This window comes from Sebastes fasciatus, chromosome 20, assembly GCF_043250625.1.
Source record: "Sebastes fasciatus isolate fSebFas1 chromosome 20, fSebFas1.pri, whole genome shotgun sequence".
Lineage (NCBI taxonomy): Eukaryota > Metazoa > Chordata > Actinopteri > Perciformes > Sebastidae > Sebastes > Sebastes fasciatus.
Genome location: NC_133814.1, coordinates 27,717,492 through 27,730,979, shown reverse-complemented (window position 1 = coordinate 27,730,979; position 13,488 = coordinate 27,717,492). Strand labels below are relative to the sequence as shown.

The 13,488-nt window shown below is 42.0% G+C and overlaps 2 protein-coding genes across 4 annotated transcripts in view; one reads left to right on the top strand and one right to left on the bottom strand.

The window, feature by feature from the left end:
• Nucleotides 1–1,109: 1,109 nt before the first annotated feature.
• The window catches only part of cox11 (cytochrome c oxidase assembly homolog 11 (yeast)), a 173,257-nt gene continuing 160,878 nt past the window's right edge, over nt 1,110–13,488 (bottom strand). Inside the window, exons 2-6 of one of the 2 annotated variants that reach the window (XM_074620735.1) lie at nt 4,200–4,254; nt 2,979–3,344; nt 2,738–2,893; nt 2,458–2,583; nt 1,110–2,379 (exon numbers count right to left, since the gene is read on the bottom strand). In XM_074620735.1, the coding sequence (XP_074476836.1) occupies nt 2,191–2,379; nt 2,458–2,583; nt 2,738–2,893; nt 2,979–3,299 (792 nt within the window). In that variant the 5' untranslated portion in view covers nt 3,300–3,344; nt 4,200–4,254 and the 3' untranslated portion in view covers nt 1,110–2,190. Of the gene's footprint in view, nt 2,380–2,457; nt 2,584–2,737; nt 2,894–2,978; nt 3,345–4,199; nt 4,365–13,488 lie in introns of those variants that run through there. The other variant, XM_074620734.1, reaches the window with a different exon arrangement.
• Nucleotides 6,247–10,979, top strand: LOC141758328 (chromobox protein homolog 2-like). 2 transcript variants are annotated; one of them, XM_074619604.1, is made up of 5 exons: nt 6,247–6,408; nt 6,493–6,536; nt 7,530–7,595; nt 7,858–7,927; nt 8,008–9,538. In XM_074619604.1, the coding sequence occupies exons 1-5, from the start codon at nt 6,343–6,345 to the stop codon at nt 9,394–9,396; spliced, it is 1,635 nt and encodes a 544-aa protein (XP_074475705.1). In that variant the 5' UTR covers nt 6,247–6,342; the 3' UTR covers nt 9,397–9,538. The 2 variants fall into 2 exon arrangements, with proteins under 2 accessions (XP_074475705.1, XP_074475708.1); XM_074619607.1 differs by having other exon boundaries at nt 6,250–6,408; nt 8,011–10,979.

Below are 13,488 nucleotides of genomic sequence, written 5' to 3'. Positions count from 1 at the left end.
CTCTCTCTCTCCTCCTCCTCCTCTTCCTCCTCCTCTCTCTCTCTCTCCTCCTCTTCCTCCTCCTCCTCCTCCTCCTCTCTCTCTCTCCTCCTCCTCCTCTTCCTCCTCCTCCTCCTCCTCTCTCTCTCTCTCCTCCTCCCTGCTCCTCCTCCCTCCGCCTCCAGGCTCCAGCGGCGGTGGTGTCGTGGATTGGGGATGGAGGGAGGAGGAGGAGGAAGAGGAAGAGGAGGAGAGGAGGAGGAAGAGGAGGATGAGAGGAGGATGAGGATGACGATGAGGAGGAGAGGAGGAGGAGGAGGAGAGTCGAGCCCTCCCTCTAATTGGTCCATCCTCCAAGTTGCTATGGCAACCTAGAGCCCGGTCCTGACGCTGCAAAGCATAACAGATCATCTCTGTTGCCATAATCATATTTTCAAAATAATCTCACATGTACAGTTTAAAAAAAAATTAAATACTGATCTTAAATTAGTATTTGAAATGGAACAAAATGTGTTAATTTAAATTATTTTTTCATCTTAAACTCAATATTATTTTTTATACTCATTACTGTGTAATAGTAATGAGTTAAGTTGATTTAGATCTCCAGGTTTCATCCCTCTGCTGCCCCCTGGTGTCCAACACGAGGCTCAGAAACTATTCAGTCAATAAATAACTGCTTGTTTCTCCAAAATAAATTCATGAAAATGGTGACAAAAATACGAGTCACCTTATTTCTAAATGATATTTGTGAACATTATTTTTAACTAATGGACTGAGGTGTTTTGATGCGACGCTGAAAGGAAATAAAACAGTTACACCTGTGAGACGATCCAAAAATATAAATAAAATAACTAGAATAAAAATAAAATAAAAGAAGGAAAGAAGGAGAAAGATGTTTGAACCACTTGAGCCCTTTTTCATGAATATATTTTGGAGAAACAAAAAATATATGACGAAAAACAACATTTTTCCATCATGAAGTTAGAAATCAGAGCTCGTAAAAATAAAAAAAACAACCTAAATGTGTCGTTCTCTTACGCTGCACATCATCAGGTCTCACAGCTTACCGGTTTGGGTGGAATCTCTGTCTCTTTGTGTTGTTTAGCTGGTTTTAAAGTCGACTCATTGAGTCCAGATTCAGTCATCATTTATTGATTTCATCTTCAGGTTTGTGAACAATCACCTGCTGTAATAATTATTATCTCATTTATTTATATACACACAGTCTCTCAGGCGTCAGAACACGAACAAACAGTCGGAGGTCTTTCAGCGACACGAAGGAAAAGTTCAGCCTCTGAGTTTCTGAGTTTCTGAGTTTCTGAGTTTCTGAGTTTCTGAGTTTCTGAGTTTCTGTTCCGATCCTCTTTTCTTAGAAAAGTTTAAAGATCAGCCGACGGACTTCCGGAGGAACTCACCGGTTCTGACTCAGAACTGGATTCAGGACTTTTCAATGACTGAAATCTGCTTTAATCTGAGAATCAGGAAAATAAATCTCTAATATTATATATTATATTATATTTAGAAAAAAATAGTAACTTATCAAGAAAATCAGAATAAAATGAGCAAAATGTTGTTATTCTCACATGATGTTGATCGCTTCAAAATCCATCCAGTTATCGAGTCTTACATCATGTTTCACTATATTTTAATATCATATAGCTCTAATAATAATAATAATAATAATAATAATAATATGCTTATTGGTGAACATCTGTCTGCTCTCACCTCAAATTATACTCCATCATCTTTGACTTTTTTCTTTAAAATATTTTAACATTTTCTTGAAATATTTTGACTTAATTCTAAAAATCTCTAAATATTATTATTATTATTATAATAATAATAATAATAATAATAATAAGGTGCTTATCTGACTGCTCTCACCTCGTATTAAAATCTTTGAGTTTTCTTTTGAAAAATATTATAATCTTGCTTATCTTGAAATATTTTGACTTAATTCTCAAAATCTGTAAATATTATTATTATTATTATTATTATTATTATTAATGATAATAATAATAATAATAATAATAATTTATTTTCCTGAATCTCTTCTGGTGGATCTTTTTCCTGTTTGGATTTTCAGTGTAAAAGTCAGATTTCCAGAATAAAAGCAGAGAGTCTTGGATTGTGATTTTGCTTCGGACTGAACTCTGAACCAGAATCCGGGTCCTGGTCCAGTACTCGGTGGATCCTCCGGCTGCAGACGGATCAGTTGTAGCTGTATCCGGGCAGCGGGAGCGTCTGACCCTCCTTGGCCTCGAAGAAGGTGTAGGACAGGGTGATGGTGTCCACGCGGGCCATCCGGGGGTCCTCGTCGAACTCCGGGTCGATGTAGAAGAAGACGGGCATGTCCACCTCCTCGTGAGGGTTCAGACGCTGCTCCTCGAAGCAGAAACACTGCGGAGAGAGATTATAGTCATCGTTCTGATGCGTTCAGGGTCACGTGGTCATTTGGACTCTGGAGGATCAGACTACCTGGATCTTGTTGAAGTACTGGCCCGCGTCGAAGGGCACCACGTTGTAGGTGGAGATGCCGATGATGGGTTTATTCGTGGGGTTCTTTGCTCTGTAGAAAGCCAACGCCGTCTCACCCGGAACCACCTGCACGCATGCACACACACACACACACACACACGTTAGAGATGAACCTGACCTGGGTCCAGACCGGCAGGGGTCAGAACCAGAACTGGTCCGCTGTCAGAGGGAGGAAGGAGGTGTGTGAATAAATCGTTAATAAACAGGAAGTCGTTCTCACATAGATCTCGCTCTGCTGCGGTCTGAAGTTCCACTGCAGGCTGGCGTGCGTGTCCGCGTTGAAGGAGATCTTCAGGACGCGTTCCTTCACCGGCTTCATCGTCTCCACCTGCTCTGTGTCGTGGCCCGCCACCGCCGCGCCGCCGAGCCCCGACGCCTAGAACAGAAAAACAAGAAGGTCACACAGGAAGTGGAGTGTGGAGGTTAACGCCGCCACCAGGAAACAGGAAGTGTCTCCTCACCTGGCAGTACAGCCTGTAGAGCGGCACCGAGGCGTACGACAGACCGATCATCCCCACCCCGGCGGCGGCGATGTACGTCAGCACCGTCTTGTTCCGGGATTTCCACTCCTCCTCCTGGCTCTTGGACTTCCTGCCTCGGCTCTTGGCGCCTCGGCTCTGCGCGTGGAGGCGCGGGGGGAGCCGCCGTCGCAGGAAGTGCTCAGCCTGGGAGTGCAGCAGCGTCCGCGAGGCGTCGCACCGGAGCGTCCGGACACATCGCGATAACAACACGGAGGCCTGAGGGCAGCAGAGGGACGGACGCAGCAGGAGGGGGAGCAGCATGGCTCGTACCTGAAGACAGTCAGTCCACACCTGAGACAAACTCACCTGGACGGAGGACAACAGCAGTCAGCTCTGAGACACGGAATTACACATCAAATATAATATATATAAATACAAACACTGGTTAATGTCATTAGAAAAAACTGATTTTTATTATTTTCTTTATTGGTTAATCTTCATTGTGGTCTATCAAACACATTTAAGAACCTGGAACCATCAAATGTTTCTTATTTTTGCTTGAAAAATGACCTAAATGATTAATTAATTATCAAAACTGATTACTCTGATCAACTAATCAATAAATCAATAAACCGTTGCAGCTCTACTTTCAAAACTTATTTTCTATGTTCAATAAACCCATCCAATATATTATACTGACCAAACTCCATTAAAAAAAGTAACATTTTAACGCTTCATTTCTTACTAACATATGTAATAAACCTGTTTTAATATGATTAAATACTTTACCCAACTTAGAAAAGGTCACTCTTCAATTCGGCATTTGATTAATAGTCTAAGCAGCAACTCTTTAGTTTAAAGTGAGTTAATAACATGAATCACCCTCTCAGAGGCGGCCAGTAGAGAGGCACTATAATTATAATTACGGTGGTTTTAATGAGGTTTCTGTGGATCACATTTAAGCCGAATTCACCAGCGAACCCTGAAGAGTCTCTACATGTCATCAGTTCTGTTGTAGGATGAATGTCCGTTTCTAAAAACCAAGAACAATCTTCATTTCTTTAGTTTTTAAACGAGGTCTGGAGTTATTTTAGTAATCATGTGAGGAAGGTTATTAAACTGTGATCAGGACAAACAGACAGGAAGTTCATGTTTAGATACATTTATATCAACTCGACCAGTTGTTACATTCAATAACAATCATATTTAACATGCTATTACCTTGAAAGAAGAAGAACTCTGCTGTCACTCAGAGAACCAGAGAACCAGAGAACCACACACACAGGTTACCCAACAGGACCGGAAGAAACATACATAACACTGGTGCAACACGGAATATCCTCCCCTTTCAGACGCAGGTTCCACACGCACACATTAGAACGGGATCTACTGTGGTTTACCTTAGTCTGTAAAATAAAATAAAATAAAATAAAAAATAAAACAAGATAAAATAAATAAAATAAAATAAAATAATAAATAAAATAATAAATAAAATAATAAATTAAATAAAATTAAATTAAATAAAATAAATTAAATTAAAATAAAATAAAATTCTTAAATCAAATGTATTTTACTCTTTCTTTTTTAAGGTGTTTATGATTATTATTATTATTATTATTATTATTATTATTACTATTATAATTTGTTTAGTATTTTATTTGTATTTATTATTAATAATATGGTTATTATAGTGTGTTTATTAATAATATGGTAATTATAACATAATTTATTATTAATAACATGATTATTATAACAGTATTTATTATAAATAATATGGTTATTATAACAGTATTTATTATTAAAAATATGGTTATTATAGCGTTTATTACTATTATTATTAATAATATGGTTATTATAACATTATATATTATTAATAACATGGTTATTATAACATTATTTATTATTAATAACATGGTTATTATAACAGTATTTATTATAAATAATATGGTTATTATAGCAGTATTTATTATAAATAATATGGTTATTATAACAGTATTTATTATAAATAATATGGTTATTATAGCAGTATTTAGTATAAATAATATGGTTATTATAACAGTATTTATTATAAATAATATGGTTATTATAGCAGTATTTAGTATAAATAATATGGTTATTATAACAGTATTTATTATAAATAATATGGTTATTATAACAGTATTTATTATAAATAATATGGTTATTATAACAGTATTTATTATAAATAATATGGTTATTATAACAGTATTTATTATAAATAATATGGTTATTATAGCAGTATTTAGTATAAATAATATGGTTATTATAGCAGTATTTATTATAAATAATATGGTTATTATAACAGTATTTATTATAAATAATATGGTTATTATAACAGTATTTATTATAAATAATATGGTTATTATAGCAGTATTTATTATAAATAATATGGTTATTATAACAGTATTTATTATAAATAATATGGTTATTATAGCAGTATTTAGTATAAATAATATGGTTATTATAACAGTATTTATTATAAATAATATGGTTATTATAGCAGTATTTATTATAAATAATATGGTTATTATAGCAGTATTTATTATAAATAATATGGTTATTATAACAGTATTTATTATTAAAAATATGGTTATTATAGCGTTTATTACTATTATTATTAATAATATGGTTATTATAACATTATATATTATTAATAACATGGTTATTATAACAGTATTTATTATAAATAATATGGTTATTATAACAGTATTTATTATAAATAATATGGTTATTATAGCAGTATTTATTATAAATAATATGGTTATTATAACAGTATTTATTATAAATAATATGGTTATTATAGCAGTATTTATTATAAATAATATGGTTATTATAACAGTATTTATTATAAATAATATGGTTATTATAGTGTTTATTATGTGTTGACGTTATGGAGAGGGTCTACGGTGGTCACGGCGGGTCCTAAAGCGTGTTGCCAGTCGCTGGCTCGGAGGGGCTCGGAGGGGCTGCTGTAGTGATCGGAGGGGCTCGGAGGGGCTCGTCGCTGGTTCGGAGGGTTTCGGAAGGTTTTGGAGCGGCTCGTCGCTGGCTCGGAGGGGCTCGGAGAAGCTCGGAGGGGCTCGGAGAAGCTCGGAGGGGCTCGGACAGGCTGCTGTAGTGATCGGAGGGCCTCGGAGGGGCTCGTCGCTGGTTCGGAGGGTTTCGGAAGGTTTTGGAGCGGCTCGTCGCTGGCTCGGAGGGGCTCGGAGAAGCTCGGAGGGGCTCGGACAGGCTGCTGTAGTGATCGGAGGGGCTCGGAACAGCTCGTCGCTGGTTCGTAGATGTTCGGAGAGTTTCGGAGCGGCTCGGAGGGTTTCGTCGCTGGCTCGGAGCGGCTGCTGTAGTGATGGAGGGGGTCACAGTCGGCCAGGTATTTGATGCGGAGTGTATCCTCAGCAAACGGCCCAGAAAGGTAAGAGAACCGGCGGTACCGGGTCCAGCGGGGTCGGGTCCGGTACCGGGACCGGTTCTGATCCTCTGTGTTCCTCTTTCACAGGGAAGGTTCGAGTATCTGGTGAAGTGGAGAGGATGGTCCTCCAAGTGAGTACCGCTAATGCTAATGCTAATGCTAACACCTAGCCTAGCCTCCTGATGCTAACGATGCTAACGGTAGCTAACTGTGGAGAAACGGCCCAAACAAACAATGAGAGCTGCTCCCTCTGCTCCTCTCTGCTGGAGGGTTCAGTATCTAACTCCAGCAGGTTCATCTGTCACACACTGACTGATGGACTCACTGAGCTGCAGAACACAGTTCTGATCCATTTACTGGCTTCTCTGAGCCTTTCACACCAAAATATACACCAGATCTACCAGCTGCAGGCTGATGTGCAGCACCTGCAGGCTGATGTGCAGCACCTGCACCCAGAAAACATTACATTCATCTGTTATTATTACAGCATCATACACATCATTAAATATATATATATAATATATAATTATTATGGTCCCAAACCAGTCTGACACCAGTAAACATCACCATCAAACATCATGTGTGCAGCTGGTGGAACAAGTACTCAGAGTTTTGCTTAAAAAATGACTGAAATCTTCATGCACATCATAAAAGGGCTTAAATATTTACATTAATCCTGCAGCTGTTACGCTCACAAACCGGTCTGACACCGTGCACCAGTCTGACACCGTGCACCAGTCTGACACCGTGCACCAGTCTGACACCGTGCACCAGTCTGACACCGTGCATCAGTCTGACGATTATTTTCTGGATTCATTTCAATTCATGTCAAAGTCTTCAGATGTCTTAAAAATATTCAGTTTACAACAATAGAAAACAAAGAAAAGCAGAAGAGCTGCCCGATGTAGAAACTGGAACGTGAGAATATTTTAGATTTTTGCTTAAAAAATGACTGAAATCTTCATATTTACATTAGTCCTGCAGCTATATGGTCCCAAACCAGTCTGACACCAGTAAACATCTTCATCAAACATCCTCTGAGCAGCTGGTGGAACCAGTACTCAGATACCTTACTGCAGGAAACGTTTTCTTTAACGTTTTCTGATGTTTTCTGATGTTTTCAGGCACAACAGTTGGGAGCCAGAGGAGAATATTCTGGACCCGCGGCTGCTGGCAGCTTTCCACAAGAGGTGAGTTGGTTTAACGTGGTAACTGGGAGTAGATATATATATATACAGTATATATCTACTCCCAGATGGACCCGCCCTTTAACTTTTAGCCCATGGTCCACTCACTGGACATGTTCCAGAGCTTTCAGCCACATCTCCTGGCCTTCAGTAATGAACCTTTGAGTCTGAGGATCTACTAAAGCAACAAGCAGGAAACTGTGTTAGACGTGGAGCCAGACTCTGGAACTCAATCTGTGTGTCTTTCTGTGTAAATGTTTGCCAGAGAACAAGAGAGGGAGCTGCTGTTCCAGAAGAAAGGGAAGAGGCCGAGAGGACGACCGCGGAAGATTCTGGTAAGTCTTCTTCTCTCCAGCGTCTCACGTGTTCACAACAATCACAACTTCACCAGTCTGACTCATGTTCTTCCTCTCAGCAGCCGGCACCAGCCGCCACTAAAGACAGCCGCTCCTCGTCCTCCTCTTCCTCCGGCCTCTCGTCGTCCCCCTCCTCCTCTTCCTCAGAGGATGAAGACCACACGAAGAAGGCGAAGCCCGGTCCTCGCGTCCACCCCGTCCCCCAGAAGAGGCCTCAGATTGTTCTCGCCAAACCCGATCTGCCCTGCAAGAAGAAGCGCGGGAGGAAGCCGCTCCATCCGGACCTGAGGGCGTTACGACAAGCCAAGAGCAGACCGCCTCCTCCTCCTTCACCTCCTCCTCCTCCTCCTCCTCCACCTCCTCCACCTCCTCCTCATCCACCACGCCACCACCAGGTGCTCAGACCGCCCAGGGAGGACCCCCGACCCGGCGTGAAGAAGCCTCTGCAGCCGGCCAGCTTCACCTACACCGGGATGAGCAGGTCCTCCAGAGAGGAGGCCGCCTCTGCCAGCTCCTTCTCCCAGACCGCCGCCTCCAAACCGGGATCCCTCAGCTGCATCTGGACCAGCCGCTCCATGTCTCCGTCCTCCTCCTACAGCAAAACCGGTCCGTCCACGCAAAGTAAGAACTCTCTGTCCGATCTGAAGCGCTCCATCTCAGAGACCGGCAGAGGAGACGGCTACAAGGTGTCGGCTCTGAAACAAGGCGGCGGTTCGTTGGGTTTGCACAGCGGCTTCGCTGGAGGCCAGGCGGCGGTGCAGCGCACGCCGCCGAGCCAGAGGAGGCAGGACGGCGCCGGGTTGGTTCAACACAAGCAGCAGAACCTCTCCAAAGCGTCGTCCTCGCCCACGCCTCGAGACCGAGCCAACCAGGCGCTCAACCTCCGAGCTCTCAACCTGCAGAGCGTCAGCAAGCCGCCGGCTGGCAGCAGCCTTCAGGGGAACAACGCCGGAGCGGCGGCGTCCAGGTCCAGCTTACGGAGCGGCGGCGTTGTTGTAAAAGGAGGAGCGGGCGGTGTCAAAGAGACTCGAACATCAGCCGGCGGGCAGCGCTCTGCAGGTGGCGGCTGCGGCGGTGCAGAGCAGGGGAGGTTAGCAGAGACTAAGAAGATGACAGGGAGCGGCTCCGCTCGAGGGAACGGCGGCGGGAGGCACGAGGAGAGGAAACACGGGCTCGCCTCTCAGAACCGCAGCCTGAACGAGCTCAGTACCGGCGACTCGGACGAGACCAGCAGCAGCGAATCGGAGCACGACGCCGCGCTGTATCCAAACAACAGCAGGCCAAGCCTCGGCAACGACGCCACGGAGTCCGACACGGAGACGGACTGGCGGCCGGCCCGGAGCCTCCTGGAGCACGTGTTCGTCACCGACGTCACCGCCAACTTCATCACGGTGACGGTGAAGGAGTCGCCGACCAGCGTGGGATTCTTCAATACACGGAATCACTGATGACGCCGAGCTGAACTACAACACTTCCTGTTTCGACAGATCTCAGGGTTCCTGCGATCCCGGCGTTCCCGGCGCCGCTGGGAACTTCCTGTTGTGTCCGAACAGACGATACCGTCTCTGTGCGTTCAGTAATCTGTAGTGGAGAGATCAAACTGAAACTGGTCAAAGTATTTGTTGAAACAACGTAGGAAGCCTGATGTTTAGACCCCGTTCACACCTGATAGTAAAACACAGTCTGTGTCCGGAGAAGGAAAGGTCAAAGGTCTAAGGTCATCATCCATCATCCTGCCGTCACAGTGCAGGCCTGAGATAGTTAACAAATGATTTGTCTTCAGAGTACACCACTTCAGATTGTACCGTTCTCTCCGTGTGGAGTCTACAGGCAGATACTGTCGTAGTGTTCGCTCTCTGCTGCTTCACCTCAGCTCAGTGGAGCTCAACGAGCTCTAGTGTTTAGTGGTGCACTTAAACAGTAATATTGATTATAACCTCAAGATCCTTTAACAGGAATAAAGTCCCTGTTGCTCAGAATAATCCACACACTTGTATTCTGACGCTGAGAACGTTTAGTTTAGAACTAAAAAGTGAAAACTAAAGAAATGAAAGTCAGAGTTTAGATAAATCAGAAACCTTCCTGAGGAGAATTAGACGGTGTTAAATTGTAACTTCTTTGAATGGAGTTTGGTTTGTTGAAGGTTCATTCTCTCCTCTCGTCTACGGTACATTGACAACTTCATTTCCGCCGTGGAAATGTTCCGTGTGGAACATTTAGTGACGTGATAACACGGCTATATCCAATGATGAAGACCATGAAGGTGCAGTTGAATAATTGAATAATCAGAGTAATTATTGATGAGGTTATTGATGAATCATGAAGCAGACTGTGTTTTATTAGAAGGTGTGTATATATATATATATATATATGTGTAAACGGGGTTTAAGGACTACAGATGGATGTACGACACCACCTCTCCAGTGCCTCAGGTTCCTCCCAGACCACCGAGCCCAGCGAGCCCAGCGAGCCCAGCGAGCCCACTGCCAGCGTCCAGCTGCTTGTGATGGTTTCAGTTTGAGTAGGACATGTTGTGCTTGTCGGACCTGTATCCAAACTAAATATGTGGCTTCATCCAGGGCAGCATGTTAAAACGAAATATTCAAAAACTACAAAAAAAAACCGAGTGAAGTCCGTCTGTGATCGGTACCGTTTCATCCATCCGGGTTTCTGTCATCGTCCTTCAGTTCTCTTTGGACCAAAGCTGTTATGAATGTGAATTCTTCATTTGTATTATTGACAGTATTCCTTGCACTACGCACAGTATAAATGTAAGCTGACATTCCATTATCACTTATATTTACCAGTTTTATACCATTTTAATACATTTCTGCCGTCACAGTGTCTTTTGGAGTTTTAATATGTGTTAATTTATATCTGTAAATATGTTTTTTTTGTTCTTGTTTTTGTTTTCATGTGATGACTGATATCTATCTGGTGCTCATATTGGCTGACTAGCTTCACATTCTTGTAGCCTGTGTGCCTCTCTGCCATTTTCAAGGTATTTGAAATAAAGTATAAAGTACCTAAATGTGGGGATTCACATCTTCCACGTCAGCTCAGTGGACGGGAACGGATTTATGGGGGAGCATTTAAAAAAACGATATTTAATATAACCTCAAGATCCTCACAATAATCCACAGATCATTTTTTGGGTTCGTTGAAATTGAATTATTTCCCATCATGCAGGTTGTTTTTTGTTGTGACTGCTGTTCACATCTTCACCAGCAGGCGTCTCTGTATGGATTTACAGTCTTCATCATTTATAATCTAATCCTCCACTTGTTTTTGTAATTTATGGTTTTGGTGAATCGTCCTGATTATTCCTCCGTTACATCTTCTGTTCATGACTTTCTGTCCCAGGTTTATACTTCCTATTAAATCTATTTATTAATTTTGCTGACGGGCAAACCGCACAAATGGATTAATAAACCGAGCCAACAGATTAATAATCTGTGAATAATTAAGTGAATCGGAAAGAATAGATAAAAAAAAATGAGAAAAGAGGTGAATAAACCAGAGAAAGAAATACATATCAGAATAATTAAAGTTTAGTTAATAGATTTGATAAAACAATTAATAAACCACAAAAATAAATTGATAAACTCCATAAATGATTAAATGAATAAACAGAGTGAACATATTGATCAAGTCAGCAAACAAACAGATAATCTGAGTTAACAGATTAATAAACAGATTTAGTTAATTAATAAATATGTCTTCATAATAACAGAAAGCAAAAAAATAAACAAATCAAAAGTGTTTGATATAAACATTTACCAGTAATTTAATCCCAATGCAGCAAGACATAAATTAAGAATATTGTTATTATCATCACTAATATTACCTGTTAATATTATTACCTGTAATAACTGTGATATTAATAACAACGCTGGTGTCTGAGATATGAAGATAAACTAAGAAAACACTGTAAATGTTCTTAGTTACAGCAACTCAAACACAACTCATCGTGTGTGTGTGTGAGTGAGTGTGAGTGACAGAAGCTGCTGCCTGCACACTGGTATGTATACACAAGGTGTGAACAGTGTGGGGCAGTGTGATCACACACACACACACACACACACACACACTGACTCAGTTTCATGTACTTTGTGTAGTTCTTCAGTCAGAAACAACACACACACCTTCTTCACATGTTGTCACACTGACACCACTCATTTATTTTAATGAGGCTGAGTGACGGACAGAGACGCTCTGCTGCCTCCTGCTGGCTGCATGCATCTATTAAGTAATAGATATATATACTGGAAAAACAAAGTAGTTAAACTTGTGTTTGGTGGATTATTTCTCTGTTGTATCAATGTTAATGGTCATTGTATTTTACATCGTTGGAAAGCCTGTTTATTGACCTTCACAATGATGTCACACTTGTAAGGATCATGCATTTGTGGGATGAGCAGCACAGCTGATGATGTGGGGAGCGCCCAAGAACAATTTGCCAAAATGCTCCGTCAATGGTAAACAGTGTATTCTCATAAGGCTACCAGGAAGCCTGCAATGACTGCCCTTCACCGTCAGGCCCGTTGGCGCTGGTGTCTCCAACACAGACAATGGAACCTGAACATGTGGGGGAATGTCATGTTCAGTGATGAGTCCAGGTTCTGTCTGCCAAAGTCGGATGGCAGGTCAAAGTATGGAGACGACGTGGAGAACGCTATGCTGATTGTTGAACCGATGGAGTAACAGCTTTTGGTGGGGGCAGTGTCATGGTGTGGGGGGGGGGCATCTCCCTCACTGGTAAAACAAGGCTTGTCATCATTGAAGGCCATCTCAATGCAGGGAGATATCAGGATGAGATTCTGCAGCCAGTGGTGATCCCATATCTCCACAATCTGGGACCTAACTTCATCCTCCAAGAAACAACGCCCCCCCCCCACAGAGCCAGGGTTATCACAGACTACCTCCACAATGTGGGAGTAGAGAGAATGGAACGGCCTCCAAGAGTCCAGACCTCAACCCAATTCAACACTTGTGGGATCAGCTTGGGCGTGCTGTACGTGTTAGAGTGACCAACACAACCACGCTGGCTGACCTGCAACCAATCCTGGTTGAGGAATGGAACGCCATCCCACAGCAACGTGTGACCAGGTTGGTGACCAGCATGAGGAGGAGGTGCCAGGCTGTTGTGGCTGCATATGGATCTTCCACCTCTACTGAGGCTCCTGACGGTGGATTCAATCAATCAATATGTCTTGTTTGTTCCTTGTTACTGATAGAGAGTTCAATCATCCACCAAACAACTCAAAACAAGAGTCAACACCAACAGGAGAATACACTGTTTACCATTGACGGAGCATTTTGGAACATGTTTCTTGGGCGCTCCACACATCATCAGCTGTGCTGCTCATCCCACAAATGCATGATCTTTACAAGTGTGACAACATTGTGAAGGTAAATAAACAGGCTTTCCAACCATGTAGAATACAATGACCATTAGCATTAGCATCACCATTAGCATTGATACAACAGAGAAATAATCCACCAAACACAAGTTAACAACTTTGTTTTTCCAGTTTATA

Bases quoted from the DNA above. Each gene is read 5' to 3' on its own strand.
- LOC141758328 (XM_074619604.1), top strand. From the start codon at position 6,343: ATGGAGGGGGTCACAGTCGGCCAGGTATTTGATGCGGAGTGTATCCTC. The intron at 6,409-6,492 runs GTAAGAGAACCG...CCTCTTTCACAG, and splicing joins TCAGCAAACGGCCCAGAAAG to GGAAGGTTCGAGTATCTGGT. The intron at 7,596-7,857 runs GTGAGTTGGTTT...AATGTTTGCCAG, and splicing joins CTGGCAGCTTTCCACAAGAG to AGAACAAGAGAGGGAGCTGC.